General features: G+C 38.1%; 1 protein-coding gene and 1 pseudogene across 7 annotated transcripts in view; one reads left to right on the top strand and one right to left on the bottom strand.

Moving 5' to 3' along the window:
* Nucleotides 1-23,972, bottom strand: part of LOC104590459 (uncharacterized) — a 92,167-nt gene that overhangs the window by 28,333 nt on the left and 39,862 nt on the right. For 4 of the 7 annotated variants that reach the window (XM_088889488.1, XM_088889489.1, XM_088889491.1 and 1 more), the window contains one exon: nucleotides 17,167-17,230. The exons of the other annotated variants lie outside the window; for them this stretch is intronic. In XM_088889488.1, the coding sequence (XP_088745614.1) occupies nucleotides 17,167-17,230 (64 nt within the window). The remainder of the gene's footprint in view (nucleotides 1-17,166; nucleotides 17,231-23,972) is intronic. 7 annotated transcript variants of the gene reach the window in all.
* On the top strand, nucleotides 128-3,973 carry LOC148791015 (uncharacterized; annotated as a pseudogene).

Raw genomic sequence — 23,972 nt, 5'->3', positions numbered from 1 at the left:
TAATAACATTTTTGTTTATTTTATTTTCTGATTAGGTTTTCTTTCAATAGAAATAGAGGATGACATCTGAAGAGGAAAGTGGCAGTGTTAGGCGTAAGGCTCAATCAAAGGACCCTGCATGGAAATATGCATTTTGGCATGATTTAGAAGATAAAAATGCAATTTCATGCTCATTATGTGGTAAAGTTGTTAAAGGAGGAATAAAAAGGATAAAACAACATTTGATTGGGGGACATGGGGATGTGACTAAATGTCCCAAAACTACTGCAAGTATTGCCAAGGAGATGCAAGAATATATGCAAAAGAAATAAAAGGAAGAAACCATTGGATGATTTTACAATTGAAGATAATTGTGGGGCATGGGAGCAAATTGTATCTGAAAGGGGTTCTAACAATCAAAGTAATCAACCCATAGAAGGTGTCTCCATTTCAAGTGGTAGGAGCACTCCAATTACAAATCCCCCCTTCCACCAAAAAATAAGAAAAATGTCAGAGGACTTATGGATAGTTTTGTCAGACCAAGTCCAAAAGAAGTTGTTGAAGCAAGGCATAAAGAACAATTGGTTCAAACAAGCATTGAAAGTCGTTTGAAGAAGGAAGAAAGAAAAAAAGTAAATGAATATGTAGCAAAGTGGTTTTATCAAGCTAGAATTGCTTTCAATACAGTGAAGTTGAAAAGTTTTGAAGTTATGGTTGAAGCAATTGTACAATTCGGGTCCGGACACAAGCCTCCAAGTTACCATGAGTTACGAGAGCCACTCCTAAAAGGGGAGGTTGAGAGAACAAAGCTAATGTACAAGGAGTATGAGGCTTCTTGGAAGACTTATGGTTGTACCATCATGTCTGATGGATGGACTAATAAAAGGCAAAGATCTTTGTTTATTTTTTTGGTGAATTCTCCTAAAGGAACTTTTTTTCTAAAATCAGTTGATGCATCAAATGAAGTCCATAATGCGAGTTTTCTGTTTGAGTTGATTGATAAAGTTGCTGAGGAGATAGGGGAGGAGCATGTGGTGCAAGTGATTACTGATAACCACTCTGCTTATGTTTTTGTCAGTGATCTTTTAAGATTGAAGAGGAAGAATTTATTTTGGACTCCTTGTGTTGTTCATTGTCTAGACCTTATGTTGGAAGACATTGGAGATTTGAGGTCTACAAAGAGTTGTATTGCCAAGGCAAGACAAGTGATTGCTTTTATTTATAGGCATCATCTTCTTCTTGCACGCATGAGGGAAAAAACAAATGGAAGAGATCTTGGACTAATAAAAAGCAAAGATCTTTGTTTATTTTTTTGGTGAATTCTCCTGAAGGAACTTTTTTTCTAAAATCGGTTGATAAATCAAATGAAGTCCATAATGCAAGTTTTTTGTTTGAGCTGATTGATAAAGTTGTTGAGAAGATAGGGGAGGAGCATGTGGTGCAAGTGGTTAATGATAACCACTCCGCTTATGTTGTTGTCGGTGATCTTTTAAGATTGAAGAGGAAGAGTTTATTTTGGACTCCTTGTGTTGTTCATTGTCTAGACCTTATGTTGGAAGACATTGGAGATTTGAGGTCTACAAAAAGTTGTATTGCCAATGCAAGACAAGTGACTGCTTTTATTTATAGGCATCCTCTTCTTCTTGAACGCATGAGGGAAAAAACAAATGGAAGAGATCTTGTATGATGTGCAGTCACAAGGTTTGCTACTTCTTTTCTAACTTTACAAAGTTTGTATACTTTCAAGGAGCCCTTGCGTGCTTTATTTGTTGGTGATGTGTGGAACAACAGTAAATGGCTAACAAGTCAGATGGACTAAGAGCATCAAGCACTGTGCTTTCTGTTGGGTTTTGGAAAAATGTAAGAGTTGCTCTTTGGCTGCTTAATCGATTGTGGAGGTTTTACGATTGGTTGATGGTGATGAGAAACCCGCAATGGGTTATTTTTACTATGCAACGGAGCAAGCAAGAGAAAAAATAAAAGAAAATTTTAGTGGGAAAGAAAGGGAGTATAAGCCCATTTTAGACATTTTTGATAGGCGTTGGACTAATATGATGCAACATCTGTTGCACCTTGCTGGTTTTTTTCTTAATCCAGCCCTTTATTATAAGGCTAAAGCACAAGATGAAGCATCAATTGGAAAGTTTGAAATGGGCTTTCTAGATTGCATTGAGAGAATGGTCAGTGATATTGAAATTCAAGACAAGATCTCTCATCAGTTGGAAGAGTATAAGCACGCTCGTGGTGCTTTCTCTAAAGAATTGGCAATTAGGCAACGTGAAACGAAGCAACTAAGTAATATAAGCTTTCTTTTCTTGAAACTTATATTTATATTTTATTCCTGTTATTTTAAACTTATATTGTTTTAATTCATTTTTTCTATTTTGTAGCTGATTGGTGGCATAGCTATGGACATTGCACCCCAAACCTTAGGCGTATTGCATTACACATATTAGGTATTACATGCACTTCTTCTGCTTGTGAGCGCAACTAGAGCACTTTTGAGCATGTAAGTTCTAAGTAATGGACCTAATGTTTGGTTTTGTGATAAAATAATTTATGGAAGTTAAGATACTTATTTTTATAATTTTTCTTATTTTGTTGTGAATGTAGATTTATACAAAAAAGAGGAATAGGCTTGATCAAAAGAGGCTCAATGATCTTGTATTTGTTCAAGACAACCAACGCCTCCGAGAAAGATTTACAACAAGGCATGCAAATCCGAAGTAATTTGACCCTATTTGCTTTGATGATGTAGATGAAACCAGTGAGTGGTTGATTGGGAAAGACCCCTCAAATGACTTGATCCATAAAGGGTGTGATCTTACATGGACTCAAGTTGATGAAGCATTAGGGGCATCTAAAATCCTTGAAGGGTCAAATAGGCCAAGAAGAAGTGGACATGGACGTAGAAATCCAAGTGGGGGTCCAACACCAAGAAGAGGTAGAGGTGGTCGTGGGAGAGGTGAGTCTGGAAGACAAGATAAAGGCAAAAGTGTTGTTCAAGAAGAAGAAGAAGACTTGACGTGGGACAATGATATGGAAGATAATGAAGATGAAGAAGATATTGATGATGATAATGATGAGGATGAAGATGTTGATTATGGTGCTAATGATGTTGGTGCATTCAATGGAGGTGTTGGTGGTTCTTACTTCTTAAACACTCCAATTAATTAGGAATAGAGAATTTTCTTTAAGGATTGTATTGTCTATGATGCATTTAAAGTTTTAGACTTCATATTTATTTTGTGTGGACTTGTGGAGATGAATGATGATTTATAGTTTAGTTTTTTACTTATTCATTATATGCTATTATGCTTTTTAGTTTTAAATGGTTTCATGACTTTCATAGTTCATCTTATTATTTCTTAAAGTACCAAGCATCAACCAAGGTATTTATTGAATTCTTATGAATATTTTTATTTTTGTTGTAGTGCTTCTTCTTCCATTTGTTAATGATAAGATTGATTTCTTATTGATTGATTAATTCTTTTAATATGTTTTCTTATTGAAGGCAAAGTTGCAGAAAAAAGAATACTCAAGATCAACACTCAATCATCCAAAAGCTATGGTACTATGGTTCTATCTTATATTATATGAAACTAAATTTTTGAATTATTAGTTTTTTTTTTTTACTTTTTTTAGTGTTGCCAACTTGGAACTTCCATGTTAGTAGACTTCTTCTCTCACTTTACTAGTTAACTTGCTTGATTGCATATTTTTTATCAGTCCACTTGTTTGATTTCTTATTTCTTTTAATTCAAATGTTTAATTTTTATGTTTTCACATGAAAATTATACTTATATGAAAGATTTTATTGATTATGCTTAGTGTAATATGTAGCTAATAAGCAAATATAACTTATAAAATAGTTTAGGTCCTTTAGGAAGTATAGAAATCCATAAATTAATATATTTATAGATTCCATCGCCTAGGCATCCGCCTAGGCTACTGGGCACCCCATGGTCGCCTAGCATCGCCTAGTCGCCTTGACAACTATGGTGTGAAAAAAAAAAAAAAAAAAAAGAGGCTCTGCCCCTGCTATTTTTTTTTATTTTTATGTGAGAAAGCAGGGGATTCGCCCCCATTTTTGTGTGAAAAAACAGGGGATCCACCCCTACTTATTCTTTACCTGTTTTGTAATATATATATCAGGGGCTGTTCCATTGGTAAATTACAAGTAGCAAGCAGCAAAATTTCAATAAATGGATATTGACATGCATGCTGGACTGATCATTCATCATACATATCATTTCCCTTTTATGTTCATTGTGTTTTTATTTTTTTCTTGCATGTATTATGTTTGCCCATAAATTTTTGCACTTAATTAGCATTCTTAATATCACTAGTGAATGTGAATCAGATTTTGTTCATGTATGATGTATCATTAGTGAATGTGAATCAGCTTTATTATTGTTCCTTTTATTTGTGTTTGTTAATTAAGTTAATTTATTGTTGTCATTCACTCATTGCTCATTGGTTTTATTTTCATTAGATAATGGCAAATGAGGGAAATCAAAGCACTTCTAGCACTAGGAATAAGGCTCAATCAAAGGATTTAGCATGGAGGTCTTACGGTGCAAGTAGAAGCAGAGGTAGAAGTGGTCGTGGCTCTCGTGGGAGAAGCAACAGTAGGGGACAAGACAAAGTTAAAAGTGTTGTGCAAGAACAAGAAGTGGAAGACTCAATGTGGGATAGAAACATTAAGGATATTAAAGATGAAGTCATAGGACTTGATGAGGAAGATGATGATGAGGATGAGGATGATGTTGATTGTGCTATTGATGACGTTGCTGGATTTAGTGGAGGGATTACGAATTCTTATTTCCTAGATACTCAAATTAATTAGATATTTTTCTTTATTGATCATGATACATCTATAAGCTTCATGTTTTGTTATTCTTTTGTGGAGAATTGGAGATGATTTCTACTTTTTAGTTTTTGACTATATGTTTTTCAATTTAAGTTCCTAAGTAGATGAGTTGGCATTGCCATGTTTTTTTAGTTATGGTTTTATTCATTGCTTGATTTGGTTCCTACATAGTTCCTTTTAAATGCTTAGAATAGATATCAAACTTTCAATCAAGGTATGTGTTTGATTTGGTTCCTACATCTTTGTTCATTTGTTGTAAATTTGCAATGCTTCTTTGTTTAATTTATTATTGACTTTTTTTGTTTGTTAAAAATTATTTTTAGTATTTATTTTTTTAGTGTGGTTGGTTTTAACTCGTATTTATTGAAAATAATATATTTAAATGTTGAACATGAAGTCATGAATACATGCTATTTTGATAACACTTTATGTTTTTAGCTTTTTTATATGAAACACTTATTTGAATGATATCTACTGTTAATAGTTAGTGTACATGCTTGCAATAAAGAAAAATATCTAATTAATAGGAAAAGTAAAAGTATAGGATAATAGGAAAAGTAAAAGCTGTAGAGACTGGATCGAATGGGCCCTAGTTTTTGTTTTATGTCTAAGCAGTGTCATATTTGTTTTGTGTTAATGGGCCTTTTCTTCTTGGGCCTGTTAACCACTTTTTAATTTCTTTTAAGTTCTTGCTTAGCTGGCCGCCCACTTAAAAGGCAGACTTGTAATTAGCCTAGCTAGTTAAGATTAATAAAAGTTAAGTGAAGGGAGAGAGGAAACCATTGAACTCTCTTCTCCTTTCTCTTCTTCTTCTCGATCTTCCTCTTCTATTCTGCTGTAATCCTCTTTTCCCTCTCATTCTTTTCTGCTTTAATCAGTTTTTTATATCAGATTTAAAGGACAGATTTACATCTTGGTATCAGAGCAGTTATGCCAGATTTTGTTTTCCTTTTTTTTTCATACACCCTTCAATTAGAAGAGTGTATAAAGAGATAAGTTTCTGATTAATTAGAGGACAGTTTGCCTCATTGATAGAGGGTTTGGAGAGTTAGAATCTGACCAAAAATTGGCAAGAAGTGAAGCTATATTTTTTCTACCCAAAACCCTAGCAGACTAGACATTTATCAAGTTACTGGTTAAGGAGAAAGATTGGGTGTGACGCTCAGAGCTTGGGAAGTGTATTTTGATGCCTAGAAGTGTGCAGTTAAGATTTGAAGAAGGTTGGGAAGCTCTGGTAGGAGCAGCTACCTCCTCTCTTCCTCTCCAATAACCGGGTTCAATGAAACCCTAGTTGTTTAGTCTCTATGTACTGTACTAACCTCAGTTGGGTCTATAAAGACTAACTAGTTTTTTCTTTTTTATTTTTGTTTGATCAATGGAGCAATCTGCAAGTGAAATAAAGTAGATGCCGGTATCCGGGGTTGGTCTGTTAGATTCCTTTTTGACTTGAGTGACCACAATTAAACTAGATGGGACTAATTATCTAGCTTGGGCATAGTCTATACGGATTTATGTTTGCAGTAGAGGTAAAGTGGGGTATCTCACAAGCATTACCTCATATAAGTCAGGATGCAAGAGAACTACGTAGTGATTAGATGGTTGGTCAACTCTATGCAACCTCATATAAGTCAGCATTACCTCTAATGACTTCAGCCAAGGAGATTTGGGATAGTGTTACAGAAAAGTATTCACAAAAGTTAAATGTTGCAAGAGCCTATAAGTTGAAGTGTGATATGAACAATCTAGGGCAGGGAGAGTAGAGTGTAGTAGTTTACTACTCCATGTTGAAATAGCTATGGCAAGAAATTATTGTTATGGAGATAGTTGTATAGAGTACCAAGGATGCAAAGACATTTAGAAAACTGGTGGAACGAGACAGGGTGTTTGAGTTTCTTACAGGACTCAACTCTGAGTTCGACATTACTAGGCAGAACGTCCTGGTCAAAGATGTAGAGAACACTGATGTGGACCCCACTGCTGTGGTCCCCACTGTGTTCGTATGGCAGCATAGCATATGTTTTTTGTTAGTTATGTCAGTGTTAGTTGGTAGTTATTTCAGTTTGTTGTTACAGCTTGTTATTTCAACTTTATTATGAGTTTATTTGCCATGTAAGCAATAAGGGCAATTCAGCCCTTTTACAATTAGTCAACATATATAAATATTAAGAGTGGGTCGGCAGATCATTAAGATCAACCCTCTCTCTCTTTTCTAAAACCCTTCGTGTGCTTCTTTTCTCCCTCTCTTCTTCTTTTCTTCTGAAATCTTTCCTTTTTTTCTTTCAAATTCAAGACTGATTGTAGTCTTGATCGACTACTAAAGATAAAGTCACTCTTGCTCAAGCATATGCTATGGTAAGTAGTAAGGAGAGTAGGCGGCAAGTACAATTACAGGGACCACCTACAGAGCACTTTGCACATGCTAGAATAAAGCTAAAGTGGCCAACTGAGAAGAAAGAAGTGATATGTGAATATTGCAAGAAACCAAAGCATACTAAGGACACTTGTTGGAAACTTCATCCAGATTTTCTCCCAAATAGGTTTCGAAACAACTTTAAGAAGAATGGTCAGACTGGAAAGCCTAAGAATGCTAATATTGCCATAGTGCCTGAGGGTGGAAATAAAGAAAGTGAAGAAAAATCAGCTATGAAGCAGCTGGCAACAGTAAAGGTAGAGTTTCATACCAACCTTCAACAAATCAAGGCCTCTGACAAAGGAGATATCAAGGCCTCTTACACTCATGTCATATCCTCTGTTCTTCATGTCCCCAAGCTTAATACCAACCTTTTATCTGTTAGTAGCTTGACTAAATCCATGAACTGTAGCATAACCTTTTTTCCTATCCATTGTGTTTTTCAGGACCTAAAATCTCAAAAGGCAATTGAGAGTGGCCATGAGGCGAATGGAATATACCTGTTGGACACACCTGATAGGAGTCTTGAACCACCTAATGGAGTAGACTTGGAGTCTGTTTTGTTAGAGTCTATTCATAGAGTCATGTTATGTCATTTACGATTTGGTCATTTACCGATTTCTACTTTGAGTCATTTGTTTCCCAGTATGTTTAAGGGAATGTCTTTATTAACTCTTCATTGTGATCCATTGAAACTTGTGAAGCATTGTAGACATGCTTATTTAGTAAACAATAAAAGATCTATTTCTCCTTTTCATATTGTGCACTCTAATGTGTGGGAGCCATATCATTTGCCTACTATGGGGGGTTACAAGTATTGTATCCTCTTTATTAATGATTATTCTTGTTATACTTGGATTTACCTCATGAGATACCAGAATGAAGTACCAACTATTGTGCAAAAGTTTAATGAACTTATTCTTACCCAATTTAACACCCGATATTGCTAAGGAATATTTTGAGAAGAACCTTTGATCCTACTTTGAGACCTTTGTTTTATGTTTAAGCAATGTTATATTTGTTTTATGTGTTAATGGGCCTTTTCTTCTTGGGCCTGTTAACCTCTTTTTAATTTCTTTTAAGTTCTTGCTTAGCTGGCTACCCACTTAAAGGGTGGACTTGTAATTTGCCTAGTTAATTAAGATTAATAAAAGATAAGTGAAGGGAGAGAGGAAACCATCGAACTCTCTTCTCCTTTCTCTTCTTCTTCCTCATCTTCTATTCTGCTGTAATCCTATTTTCTCTCTCTCTTTTTTTTTTTTGCTTTAATCAGTTTCCTATATCAGATTTAAAGGACTGATTTACATCTAAAACTTAATAAAACTAACATTTTCAAATTTCATCGCCTAGGCACACACCTAGGCACCTAGGCGTCTGGGCGCCCTATGGTTGCCTAGCCTCACTTAGTCAACTTGAAAACTATGCTGACAACTTGTGTGAATTGTCTTTTGGTTTGCACGTGGCATTTTTTTATGATGATGAACTAATGATAGTAAATAATATGTTTCCAAAATTTTCTATAATTTTTTCTATTTCTATGTCTATAAAAATTATTCTTATTTGTCACACCTATTTTTGTTTAATATGATAAATATATGATATTAGAGATGTGCCCAAATGTTTTCTACAATTTTTTGAAATTTTTATATTGTTGTGTTTTTTCATCTTTTTCAATTTTTATTATTATCAAAGTATAACACCAATGGTTGACACATTTGACCCAAAAGGTTGAATTGTTGACTCATCACTAAACAGGAAAACAATTCTATTTTTTGGTTGGTGTAATTACATGGAATTAACCATTGCAAAACCTACGATGGAGGCCATGTTCACTGCCAGAACAAAGGTGCAATTGTGCATCCGAGAACCAGCGTCACAAACCCTTTATCATCCCGAGTCACAATTTGCTAAGATTTCAAGAGTCTACAACATCATTCACGACATCACACCATCCGACTATAGTAGCGACATCATCCTAAACACATCCTCATGAAGGCTAATGCCATGATAACAGCAAGTATCAAGAATACCACATCGCAAAATGTCAAGATGTAGATATCGCAATGCATGCCCAGCCTCACGATAACTATTGTTATCCCAGCCCCACATTTTCACTAAAGCCATCGCACTATCCCAATCACCTTGCAGCTAGATTCAACATCACAAAGGCTTATTTAAATGACATCTAGCTCAACCATAACATCGCAGCCTGAGTGGTTCTTGCATCACACCCTGCAATGTCCTACAATTTTGTCACCCATGATATCACCTCAAACACTCAAGCACTTCCCGCAAAGGGTCACATGGGATAACGATGGAAAAACTTATAGAAGGAGTCATAGATACGAACATTCCCACATGCAGATTCTGTTAGGTGCTGCCTAACTCAGGGTTCGTAGAGTGAACCACACTCTTAAGGAGAGAGAAAATTGAAGGGAAACAGAGAGAGAAAGAGGGAGAAAAGGATTCAGAGAGAGAGAGAGAGAGAGAGAGAGATAGAGGGGAAGTAGTTCGAATGGAATTCCTGCCTCTTCATTTCTTCTTCTGGTTTTTATAGGCAGGTAAGCTATTTACAGTTGCAGTTTGTTACAAAATGGTTACAGCTTGTTGTAGGACTGTTATTCTGTTCTAACAGTCAGCCACTTGGACTTCTTGCTGACGTGGCTTCTCCCTTTTCTTGTAAACTTGGTATGCATGCTGGCTATTCCCATGCACAGGTCTTGGGTTGCCGCAACTCTTATCAGATTCCGAGAGGCAGGAACTCCCAATTACAAGGGATTCACATGGACACGTGGCGAGACTCCAAGTTGCTTGGTTGTTTTAGATCTAACAAACTCTAACCACCTTTCCAAAGCAAGAAAGTTTTCCTCTCAGATCCCGCTTTTTTCTCTCTATAAATAGGAGAGGCTTGAGTCCCTCCTCATGATCATTCTCTTGAATCCATGTGTAAGTTTTAGCCTTCTGCAATTCCAGCCCTTAAACTCTCTACAACTTCTCTCTCTCCCTTTCCTACCCATCCTTCCCAGTCATCTATCGTCTCTTAGGTAGACCCCCGTTGTTTCCATACCTCCCAATCTACAATTGGTTTTAGATTTGTATTTTATATCTATCATCAATAAAAACAATTATTCTTCTCCTTCTCATGTTTGGATCATTGACTTTAGAGCTACCAACCATATGGCAGGAGCCTTACTAAAACCGATTACAAACATAGTGTTACAGCCAATGGTGAAAAGTTAAACATCATTGGTAGTAGTGATCTGTCTCTTAAGTTTTCACCCACTGCATCTTATCCTCTTATCAAGACCTTTCTTGTTTCTAATCTCACTACAAATCTGATTTCTGTTGGCCAATTGGTTGATGAAGGTAACATTCTCACCTTTTCCCATGATGGATGTTTCATTCAGGACCGGAACACTGAGAAGGTGAAAGGGAAGGGCGCAGGTTGGGCCGCCTATTTGCATTGGAGTTCAACAAGTCTCAAACAGCAGCAGCATCAGCTTATTTCAGTTCCTCCACTTCTAATTCCTTTCTGAGTCATAGAAATAATGTTTCGGACTCATGGCATAAATGTTTGGGTCATATACATGCTGAGAAATTAAAATTTTTGTTTGATTCAGGCCTTATTAAGAATAGAGTTCCTTCCTTGCAAACCTTTGATACATTTTGTGTTTCCTAATGTTTAAGTAAGAGTTGTACTTTACCATTTCCACATATGTCTGAGCATGCTACCTCTCCCTTTGAGATTATACATAGTGATGTCTAGACTGCATCTGCCACTTCTCAACTTGGATACAAATATTTTGTGTCGTCCATTGATGATTGTACCAAGTACACGTGAATATACTATCTCTGCCACAAGTGAGAGGTGTTCCCAACATTTAGGTTGTTCCATGCTATGGAACAGGTTCGGTTTCAATCACAAGTGTGTATTCTCCGTTCGGATTTAGGGGGAGAATACACTGATGGAGACTTTTTGTCCTAATTGAAGAATCATGGAATACAAGTGCAACGAAGTTGTCCAAATACTCCTCAATAGAATGGTGTGGCCAAGCGCAAGAATGGACATATCCTTATTGTTGTGAGGACATTATTGCAGGAGTCCCTTACTCCACCTTCTTTTTGGGTAGAGGCAACCAGTACAGTTGTGTTTTTGATCAACTATATTCCTTCCTCTATTCTTGGTAATATGTCTCCCTTTCAGAAGTTGCTTGGTCATTCTCCAGATTTATCTTTGCTTCATATTTTTGGATCTACGTGCTTTGTTCATCTTCCCTCTCGTAAACGTTCTAAATTATCTGCACAGTATGTCATGTGTGCCTTTGTGGGTTACAATCCTGACCACAGGATTTTTTTGTTATGATTCCTCTATTCGTCGCATTCGTATATTACGTAATGTTGTTTTCCTTGAGCACATTTCTTTTTTTGCTAGAATTGCTAGACTTTCTGCACCGTTTGTTTTAGTTTTGCCAAACTTTGATTCACAGGATGCTCCACCTCCTTCTACTGAGGACATTCTCTTCTTCTCCCATAAGCGGTTATGTACTCCAGCCCCTGCACCTACGATTCTCCTCCCTTAGGATTTAGATCATCATCTTACCACTACACCTGTAAATCCTCATACCTCTTTTCCTCTTCGTCGTTCCATTGGTATATCTAGACCTCCTGACCACTATGGTTTTCCTTCAAACCATAGATGCCAGAGAATCACCTTTAACAAAAGAATCACCACTTGTAGAAGATTTCTTACTCCCATGTGCTACAACAGTAGTGTCAATCCCATAGGTTGATCCATCCAATTTTATAGGAATAATATCGACTCTATCAGAGGCCATTTCAGCAAGAAAACAACAGTCCAGACACAAGGATATCAAAGAAAACCAAATTCAACAACAACCCACTCTAGTCTAGTGGGAAAGAGAAGTATTCCAATACTAGAGGAAGTCAAGGGACCCCAATAAAATACCATAGACAGCTTCAGCAATCAAGAACTCAAGTTGACAGTCCAAAAGCAGGCAAGTTTTAGGACTGTCGAATCTAAAATCTCTCAAATATCAATCTGAAATCTGAAACAAATAAATGGGAACCAAGAAAACCCTAGGGCGACACCAGATCTTGTGTTGATCGAAACAGTCCTTAAAAAACTCCAAACCAAAAACTAAGTGAAGGGTTAAAAAGAGCTTAAGAGAACCCTTCAATATGGAGAGAAAATCTTAAATCGCAGGCTGGTGTAGAAGGCCTGAAGTCCAAAGTTGTGGTCCAAAAAAGGAAATTGTACAGTATTGCAGCCCCAAGAAGAATAGATCAGGTCTAGGCAACACGAGAACTGAAGTTTGGCCTCGAACCAACGTCTCCCAAGAGAGATCTAATAAAATCTCTCCTGCTGGTTGCGCAAAGTGGACTGAATAGAAAAGGGTAAAGAACAGAGGGCAGAAAATCCTAAGAGAACAACAGGATTACTACTTCTAGTGAGGTTCAAGAGAAGAGAAAATAGATCAAAGAGTAACCTACTCTAATACCATGTCAACACCCTTGGCCGAATAGAGAAAAGAACAAGAATAATCTTAGAGGTGTCTAGAAAATCATCGACCCCCACCTCAAAGAGTCTCTTGTATATTAAAAGATATGTACAATTACAAGAATGCCCATATAGGGATGAAAGAGAAAGGAATGAAAAAAATACAAGTAATATACAACATGGACTATACTAATAAGATACATCAAGTCACAAAATTTCCACAGGATGAAAGAATGTGAATTAACACAATAATATAAGACTTAATGTAAGGAAATTGAACGAGGAAAAATGTAGTAGTTCAAATTACATTTTTGTGCCCTCTTATTAAAGAGGGACCAAATTCAAAAATTGGGGTATTCTAGTCAAGAAAAGGATTCAATGAATGTTAATAGGAGTTAATTCCATAACCATAAGACTTGATGAGAGAGATTTCATTGAGGAGAAAAGTGGTTGTTCAAAATTACACTTCAATCCTTACAATTATAAAGGAACCAAATTCAAAAACCAGGGTATTTTAGTCAAATAAAAGTTCCATACACTCATTCACATCACACTTATAGATATAGAATATTGGTTGTTCACTCTTATAGCATCCCAATTTTCAATACTACATTGTGAATATAAATTGGTTGATGCAGAAGGCATAAATCAAATATGAGATTTTACCAATTTTTGTTGTATTTTTGGAATTTAGGAGTAATTTAGCCATTTTATATTCTATTAGTCCAGTCTAGTGATCTGTTTTATCTAGTTGTATCTAATTTATATCAATAATCAATACAGTTATTTTAAGTTTCATGGTGGTTATGTAAGTAGTTTAGGAGTTAATTTAGGGGGTATTTTTCTACTTAAGGTATTCAATTTCAGCATGTTCTGAAAATGGAATCATCCCAAAAAACAAAAAACAAATAAAATAAACATGACCAACAATGGTCATTTTCGACAAACAGGGTGGTGTTGTAGATAAGGGTGTTCACAGTCTGGTTCAGTTCAGTTTGGAGAAGATCTCGGACAAAACCAATAAAATATGGTCTGAGTTCTGACCAAACCAAACCATTTTAGTATAGAAACCAAACCAGACCAAACCCCATAATTACAGTTTGGTCCAGTTTCTAATACAGTTTGCACCATTCTATTAGGGTGGAATTAAGAAAGTATATATATATACTACTATTAGAAGTGTGAGAGTATGGAACTTTTCTTTGACTAAAATACCCCAAATTTTGTGTGGTTGCTCTCTAATTGTAGAGGCAAATGTAATTTGATCAACCGCTTTTCTCCTCATTCAAATCCTTCTCATCGAGTCTTTAAGGTATTATCTTCCATTAACATACATTGTATCCTATTCGTGACTAGAATACCCCTATTGTGAATTTGGTCCCTCTAATTAATAGGACACGAAATGTAATTTGAACCACTACATTTTTCCTCATTTAATTTCCTCTCACTAGGTCTTATACATAGGGTATTGACTCTCATTATCATTTCATTGAATCCTATATTAATTATCCATGTTAAAGAAAAATAAGTGTGACAAAGCAAAATTGTTTTTATTGATGAAAGAAATTAAATACAAATTTAAAACCAACACAAAAAATGGGGTCGTTTTCCTATTTAATGGTGAGCCAACAATTCAACCTTTTTGGGTCTAATGTGTAAACCCTTGGTGTCATAATTAAATAACAATGAAAACTAAAAAGATAAAAACACACAGAAGTATCAAAAATATAAAAAGAATATGTAGAAAACATTTGGACACCTCTCTAATATCATATATTCATCATAATAAACAGAAATAAGTGTGACAAATAAGAATAATTTTTATAGAAATAAAAAAAGAAAAAATTGTAGGAAATTTTGGAAATATATTATTTTCATCATCATTGTGAAAATATGGAAATACTAAACCACAGAACAGTTCAGATTGAAATGGAAAGGAAGAAAGAAAGAAAACAGAAGAGAAAAGAGAATAGAAGAAGAAAAAAGAGAGGAGAATGGAGAAAGTACTTGTATTTTTGTTTTTACTTTATTTCATTTAGTATATTTTATTTTTATTTTAATAATTTAATAATTTTTAAAGAAAACAAGTTGGACCAGATCAGATCTGACTTACCGATAGGATTCAAATTCAAATTGAGTCCTATCAGATCCGATAGGATCTTCGGATCGGATCAGATCCGACATGAACAATGTCAGATTGGATTCGAATACACCCTGATTCGAATCCGATCTGATCCGTTTGCATCCCTATTATGATGAAATCAATATGAGGACAATGTAAGGCCTTGATCCATAAATCAGCTAACTAGTCTTATGACTTCACAAAAGTTGTGTCAATATCACACTTTGGATCTTTTCTCTAACAAAGTGACAGTCTAGTTCAATATGTTTCATCCTCTCATGAAAAACCAGATTTGGTGCAATACAAATGGCAGCTTGATTATCATAGTGTAAGTGCATAGGAGTTTTCACTGGAATCCCAATTTCTTGAATAAGACTCTTAAGCCACACTAATTCTCCTGTTGCATGACTCATGCTTCTATAGTCAGCTTCTACACTTGATTTAGCCACAACATTCAGCTTCTTGCTATTCCAGGAAATAAGATTACCATCTAAAAACATACAATACCCTATTCCTGATCTCTTATCTAGATCCAGCCCAATCAGCAACTATAAACCCAAACACAATCAAATGGCTATAATCTCTATAGATAATCTCCATAAGGTGATCCCTCTTTAAGATACTCTAGGACTCTGTATACGGACTCAAGATGTGGAACACATAGCAAGCTACCAACTTACAACCCCCACTGCAAAATAGATATTTGGACAGGTGATAGTTTAGTAATTCAGCTTCCCTACAAGTCTCCTGTACTACTCAGGATAATCTACCCACTCCCCCTGATCTGAAACCATTTTAGTATTAGGATCCATGGGTGTAGCAACTAACTTACATCCCATCATGCATGTCTCCTCAAGTAGATCCAACATATACTTACGTTGTGATAGAAAGATCCTTGTGGCTAATCTCATAACTTCTATGCCAAGGAAATATCTTAGCTTGCCTAGATCTTTGGTATGAAATCTCTCTTGCAGAAAGTGCTTCAATTCATTGATGCCTTGTGAGTCACTCCATGTGATAACAATATCATATACGTAGAAAACAAGGATAATGATACCACCACCAAATATCTTAGCTTGCCTAATAGGGTGTGTAATACAGGAATGCTTACCTTTGCGAAGGGCAATGGGTAGATCAAGGTTTAGAGGTGGCTGCATAACAAAAGTAATAGTAGTAGTAGGGGGGTCAGTAGGACCTGCAAACAGCAAGGAAGATGATGTTGGAGCTGAAGCTAGTCACCTCCAAGGATACACCTACTGAATAGGTGGCCTAGGTAGAGTAGTACCAATGGATTGTGGAGAGGAATCACACAATGAAATAGGAAGAAGAAGAAGATCACCCAGAGGAGAAGGGAGTGAATCACTGGAGGAGAAATACAAAGTGAACTCATGAAAGGTAACATCAACACGAACAAAATGACGACAGTGAGGACTGTAACATTTGTACCCTTTCTGAGTTCTAGAATATCCCAAGAAGACACTTCGCTACACAAGGTTCAAGTTTGTTATGTTGCTGATCAAAAAGGTGGGAAAAGCAAAAACATCCAAAAATACAAGGTGGTAAAGCAAACAAGGGAGATTCAGGAAATAAAACATAATGAGGTATCTTATTTTGAAAAACTTGTGAAGGCATTCTGCTAATGAGATAATAGGCACTAAGAACAGCATCACTCCAATAAATTTTTGGCACATGCATCTGAATAAGGCCCGTGTAACTTCTAATAGATGGCGGTTTTTGTGTTCATCCACACCATTCTACTATGGTGTATGAACACAAGATGATTGATGTATGATTCCATGATCATTATAAAATTCAGTAAATGGTGAAGACATGTATTCTTTAGCATTACCAGATTGGATAACACAAATAATAGAGTCAAACTGGTTTTTTATTTCCATAAAGACTTGAATACATAAAATAGTTCAACACTCTCCTTTAAAAATATAACCAAGTAACTCTTAAAAAATCATCAACAAAGGTAACAAAATATTTGAACCCCAAATAAGAAACCAAAGGACAAGGACCCCAAATATCTGAATGAACTAACTGAAAAGGTTTAGACACACGACTAATAGTGTGAGGAGGAAAAAACAGCCCGGTGATGATTGCTAAGCTGACACACATAGCACTCAAAACTAGTGTCGGGCAAAAGAGAAGGAACCTTAACACGTAGACTCTGCAATGAAGGATGACCCAACCGGCAATGAAGCTGAAAAGTAGACACACCAGAAGAGGAAGATTTAAGGCAGTAGATCCTAAGTCACCTTGCAGATAGTACAAACCACCAGATTCAACTTCTCCACCAATCTGCCTCTTAGTCTTTAAGTCCTGAAACACACAATAAGAAGGAAAAAAGGTAACAAAACAGTTTAGTGATTATGTAAGCTTACTCACAGACATAGACTGAAAGGAAAGTGAGGAACATGAAGGACAGATGATAAAGACAATTGGGATGTTGGGTTCACATGACCTATGCCAGATATTGGAGATTTATATCCATTAGCAAGAGTAATATGTTGGATAGAAGAAGACAAAGGAGTTAATTGAGAAAAAATAGATGAAATACCTGACATGTGATCAATAGCTCTGAGTCAATGACCCATGGTGATGATGATGATGTAGAGTAAGAGTAGCAGTGGAGGATGATGAGGCTGCAACCAACCAATTATACTCTTCCTTAGAAATAGTCATAGTCTCCCCTTTTGGTTGATTGTTGGTAGCAACAATCTGTGGTTGGGATTGTGAGACATCATCTGGATAGGTAACTTGGTTAGCATAACTTCCCAGTTTCTTCAACAATCGAACTCCATACAAATCTCTACAGTAGCTAATTATGTGTCCTTCCAATTCACAATGAGTACAAAACTTAGTATTGCCATTTCTGCCTCGTCCACGACCACCTCGAATACCATTATCACCTCTACAATCTGAAATATCTGGGGGACCAGAACCACCACTACCACATCCTCCTCCATAATTACCATGGCCTCATCCATAATTACCACGGCCTCGTCCATTATTTCCAGATACAACTAGTGCAGCTCGATCAGATGTCTAGGTGGACTCAAATAATTTGGCCCTTTTTAGTCAGGAAAATGCATCCTCCATGTCAAGTAGTTGTGGACTTCCCAAACTCTGAGCTCTCACTGATTTGTACTCAAGTTTGATTACTAAAAGAAATCTGTGCATCTTCTTGTAACCACTCTAATTACTTGGAATTATCAATCCCAGGCTTCGTATCAATGAGATGCTTTAATTTTCCAACATCTGTAAGTGAAACCTCTACTGATTTTGCCAAACAGCATAGTTTGCACTGCCATTCAACTTAATGGTGGTCAAGATAAAGGTTGTGGGGACCATAACATTTGATTTTACCTCCATAGTATCTCACTGTTCTCTCAAAAAATAAAATCACAATCAAATTTCACCAACCTGATCACATTCACAGTTCACAAACACACCTACCACGTCACTGGAAGTCCCTCCACAGCCTTAGTTCTGTCATAGAATGTTAGGAACCTGCCTAACTCAGGGCTCTTCGAGGGAGCCAACCTCCTAAATTCGTTGGAAAAGGAGAGAGAGAGAGAGAGAGAGAGAGATTACTGCCAAAAGAATTATTGTCTTATTTCTCTTTGTGCTTCACTACTTATACTGTTTACAATCTTTGATTTCTTTCTGTTACAGCTGTTGCAAGTGGACGATTAGTTGTGCTGGCGTGGCCTCCTCTTGTAAAACTGATTAACTGCTTTCTTCAGTAAGGAGATATGGAATACAGGGTGCAGTTTTGATGTTGCCGGAAGGTCCAGCTTGTAGGCCACTGACCCTATTCTCTCAAGGATTTTAAATGGTCCAACATAGCGCGGGCTGAGTTTGTTCCACTGTCGGCTTGCAACTGAAATCTGTCTGAAAGGTTGTGATTTGAGAAACACCCAATCACCAACTTCATATTGGACATTCTTGTGATGTTTATCATAGGTGTGCTTCATCCATTGTTGTGCCTGTAAGAGATGATGTCTCAGTTCCTTTAACACCTCATCTCATTGCGTCAGCTGTTCTTCTAAGGCCGCTACTGTGGTGGTCCCTTTTTCATAAGGAAGTATAGAGCTATGAAGGGTGTCATCCCAGCGGCGCTATGAAGGGTGGTATTGTACCACCATTCAGCCCAGTGGATCCACTTCACCCATTGTCTTGGTCGATCTCCCGCAAAGCATCTCAGAAATGTTTCGAGACTCTTGTTAACCGCCTCTGTCTGTCCATCAGATTGGGGGTGGTAGCTAGTTGACTTGAAGAGTTTAACCCCGTGCAGGCGAAAAAGCTCAGCCCAGAAACGGCTCATAAAAATAGGGTCCCTGTCTGATACAATTTAGCTGGGGAGCCAGTGTAGGCACACAATTTCCCGGAGGAACAATTCAGCAACTGTGACTGCTGTAAATGGGTGTGATAGAGGTAGGAAATGACCGTATTTCGTCAATCTATCCACTACCACAAGGATAACTGTTTTTCCGGCAGAAACGGGCAATCCTGTGATGAAATCCATTGATATATCATCCCAGACTTGGGTTGGTATTGGGAGTGGTTGCAAGAGGCCTGCTGGTGTTGTAGTGGTCGACTTGTTTTGTTGGCATACTGCACACCTGGCTATGAAGTTCTGGATAGATGTACGCATGCCTTTCCAATGGAATTGTGTGGCGATGCGTTTTTGTGTTCGCAGGATGCCGGAGTGGCCACCTGTGGGTGAGGCATGGAATAATTCCAAGAGTTTCCTGAGATGAGCAGAGTCTGCCGGAATTTCCAGGCGTCCTTTGAAGAAGAGTAGATCATTCTTAATGGTGTACCCGGGGTGCAGTGAGGGCTTTGCCAATACTTGGGCCTTCAACTGCTGTAACTCCCTATGGGATTGGGCTTCTTTTCGAAGTAGATCCAGGAGTGGAGAAGTTGGGGAAGATACTAGTAACTGAAATGATTGTGGGTGTCGTGAGAGGGCGTCAGCCACCCGGTTAGTAGCCCCTTCTTTGTACTCAATTATGTAGTCGTACCCCAGTAGCTTGGATATCCATCGTTGTTGTTCCGGGGATAGGACTGATTGATCCAATAAGAACTTCAAACTTTGATGGCTGGTCCGAATTATGAACCGTCTACCGAGCAAGTAGGATCGCCAACGTTGGACTGCTAAGACCACTGCTATTAATTCTCGTTCATAAACTGATTTGGCCCACTTTTGTGATGTTAAGGCCTTGCTGAAAAAGGCTAGTGGTTGCCCCTCTTGCATGAGAACAGCCCCAACACCTTGACCGGAGGCATCACACTCAATGATGAAGTCTTCTGTGAAATCGGGCAATGCTAATGTTGGTGGGCTCGCAACTGCCTGTCTCAACTGCTCAAAAGCTTGTTGGGCCTGGGTTGACCAGTAAAAAGCGTCTTGTTTCAGAAATTGGGTCAACGGGGTAGCTATTAGGCCATAGTTTTTGATGAAGCGGCAGTAGTACCCAGTCAGGCCCAAGAAGGCCCTCAACTCTTTCACACTTTTGGGTTGCGGCCAGCCCATTATACTGGAGATTTTATCTGGGTCGGCCGCTACAATTCCATTCTCTACAACATGTCCCAAGTAGTGAACTTGGTTTTGTCCAAAGGAGCACTTGGACTCTTTAGCGAACAACTGGTGGGCCTCAAGTGTTGCAAGGGTGACCTGTAGATGATTCAGATGTTCCTCCCAATTGGGGCTATAGACCAATATGTCATCAAAGAAAACAAGGATGAACTTACATAAATATGGTTGGAATATGTCGTTCACTAATGCTTGAAATGTGGCTGGAGCATTGGTCAACCCAAATAGCATGACCAGGAACTCATAGTGGCCATCATGTGTCCTGAAAGTCGTTTTGTGAACATCCTCCCTATGTACTCTTATTTGATGATACCCAGCTCATACATCTAATTTTGAGAATATGGTGGCTTGACTGAGTTCATCAAGCAACTCATCAATGACCTGTATTGGAAATCGGTCTTTAATGGTGATATTGTTAAGGGCTCTGTAATCAATACAAAATCGCCATGTCCCATCCTTTTTTTTACTAATAATACTAGTGAAGAGAATGGGTTGTGACTGGGCTGTATTATCCCTTGCTTAAGCATATCTTGAACTTGCTTCTCGATTCCAAATTTTTGAAAGTAAGGGTATCGGTAGGGTCTTAAATTGGTTGGGGCAGCTCCCGGCATGAAGGGAATGCGGTGGTCATGCTCCCGGCATGGTGGAAGTTCTTGGGGTTCTTCGAACACGCTGCCATATTGCTGAAGGAGTTGTTGTAGGCGGCTTTGGAAGTCTCTAGGCCCATTTGGGCTGCTGTTAGCTAAAGATGGGCTGGTCCAATTTGAGTCCATGTGCATGAATATGGGCTGATCCGGATCTCCTATTTGCTTTGTTAATGTTGCAAGACTCATGGGCCTTGGACCCTTGCATGTTTGCCCTTGTAGATGGACTGTAGAGTTCCCTTATGTGAAGTCCATGGTGAGACGGGTCCAGTCACAGATCACGGGCCCTAGCTGTCTTAACCATTGAATGCCTAGCACCACGTCCGCTCCACTGAGATGAAGAGGATATAGGTCCACCGCAAACTGGTGACCCTGAACCTTTAGTGGTAAGCCCATGCAAATGCTATTGTAGAATAGGCTATTACCGTTGGCCACATGAACCGTAAAAGCCGTTGTTGGTTGAACCGGGAGTTCCATTTTATCCACCAAGACTTGAGTTATGAAGTTAAGGGAACTGCCACTGTCTATGAGGATTGACACTTGGCATCCCTGGATTAGCCCTGCAACTCTCATTGTTTGAGGGGATGCAAGTTCCGTAAGGGCTTGTAGAGATATTTTAGGTGTGCCATTGGATTGTATTTCCCACCCTGGGTTAGATTCCCCGCAACCAGTGAGGTCGTCTTCCTCTTCGGCATCTGTTTGGAGGAGAAATGCTTGTTGTTTCTTGCACTGATGACCCGGCCCAAATTTCTCTTCGCAGTTGTAATAGAGTCCTTTGTCTCTGCAGGCTTGCATCTCTGCCCAGGTCAGCCGTTTGAAAGGAACCAATGGGCCTGAGCCCAGTATTCCTTCCTCCTTGTCTGGTGTTGTCGTCCTGGTTCTTGGACCCCATGGTCGTTGCACCTTTCTTGCTCGAGCGAACTTATCCTCATACGATCTTGCTAGCGCTACCGCATTTATGACCGAAGTGGGCTGCATCGCCTTCACTTCCAGTCGCAATTCTTCTTTTAGGCCGCCGACTAAGCTTCCCACCAATGCCTTCTCCGTCCACCCTTGGACTCTTACGGCCAATTTTTCGAACTCCATCTAGTAATCTTTAACTGATCCTACCTATCGTAGCTTTGCCAAACTCTCATCATGATCTTCGAACCCAGACAATCCAAAACAGATAGTCATGGCATCAGTGAAGTCTGCCCAAGTTTGACGAGGGTACCCCCGTCGGTACCATTGAAACTAGAGGATAGCTTCCCCTTCAAGATGCGCAGAAGCCAGAGCTACCCTGTCTTGCCCAGGTGTCTCATGGTAATCGAAATACCGTTCGTCTCTGAGAATCCAGGGAGTTGGGTCGCCGCCTGAGAAGATGGGGAAATCGATTTTGGTTGCTCTAGTTGCCACCGGCCCTGTTCTACGGTTGTTTTCATTGCTGCGCTCTTCTTGGCTTCCTCTGTCGTTGTCCGTTGCCCCCTGCTCCATCCGATTGAGGAGAGCAATGAAACCTTCCTTCATTTCTTTGAGATCTAAAGGCATTCGATGGATCTCTACCTCCATCTGATCCACTCGGGTGTCTACTGATGTGTTTCTTGTGTTGGTCATGCTAGCTCTGATACCAACTTGTTAGGAACCTGCCTAACCCAGGGCTCTTCGAGGGAGCCAACCTCCTAAATTCGTTGGAAGGAGAGAGAGAGAGAGAGAGAGAGAGATTACTGCCGAAAGAATTATTGTCTTATTTCTCTTTGTGCTTCACTACTTATACTGTTTACAATCTGATTTCTTTCTATTACAGTTGTTGCAAGTGGACGATTAATTGTGCTGACGTAGCCTCCTCTTGTAAAACTGATTAACTGCTTTCTGTTGGTCTGTTCCAGTAGTCTTTACATAGAATCAGTCCCATCACAAAATTACAAGAAAATTTTCACTTCACAGTACTAATCAGAACCCACCATCACTTTTCCTCTTGGTTTCGATCCAGTAGGTCACAAATATCACTAATCACCAATCACAACACCTGTGATGGTTAGAACCATCACTAATCACCTAGAAACAGTTTCAATCCCCTGTAGCAAAAAGTTAGTCTTCTAGAAGGAACCCTAATAAGTTTGATGGTAGAAGAATGCCCTAATCAGATCTTTCTCTTGTTCCCTGGTCTGATACCATGTGAAAATATGGTATTACAAAAGCAAAGAACAGTTCAGATCGAAATGGAAAGGAAGAAAGAAAGAAAATAGAAGAGAAGAGAAGAAAGAGGAGAATGGAGAAAATCTACCAAACAGATTGGAGGGAGATTAAAATGTCTTAATCCCCTCTAAGCAGTTGGCCCAGCTTTATATTAAACTTTAAATAAAGGCTGAATTACAAATATACCCTTCTTTATGAAAAACAGTGGACTAGAGTGTCCTTACTTCAAGACATAATTACTAAACTACCCAGCCGCCCAAATACATGTAAAATAATGTACACTTAGTATACAACAACTAACCAAACTACCAATTTCAGTTTGGTTCTTTTCAGTTTGACAGTCTGGACCAAATAATGAACACATCTAGTTGTAGATTCATCCGTTTTTTGAAAAGCAATTTTATCATTTTCAAAAACTTGAAAATCAAAATTTTTGCTTATATACAACAACTAACATGATGATTTGTTAAGGACAAAGGTGTCATTTCCTACTAATACTAGTAATGAAGAAAGCTAGAATGTATTTTGAAATAGTGAGCTTAATATTTTGAAACAATGTTTACCTGAGAAGAAAGTGAGGTGAGCCTAATGTTTTTGTGTCCTGGGCATGCTAATATAGCAAGTCACTATACATGCCTTTTTGCAT

The sequence above is a fragment of the Nelumbo nucifera genome, chromosome 6 (genome assembly GCF_055504915.1).
Source record: "Nelumbo nucifera cultivar China Antique chromosome 6, China Antique-T2T, whole genome shotgun sequence".
NCBI classification, from domain to species: Eukaryota; Viridiplantae; Streptophyta; class Magnoliopsida; order Proteales; family Nelumbonaceae; genus Nelumbo; species Nelumbo nucifera.
This window is presented reverse-complemented; position numbering and strand designations above follow the sequence as displayed.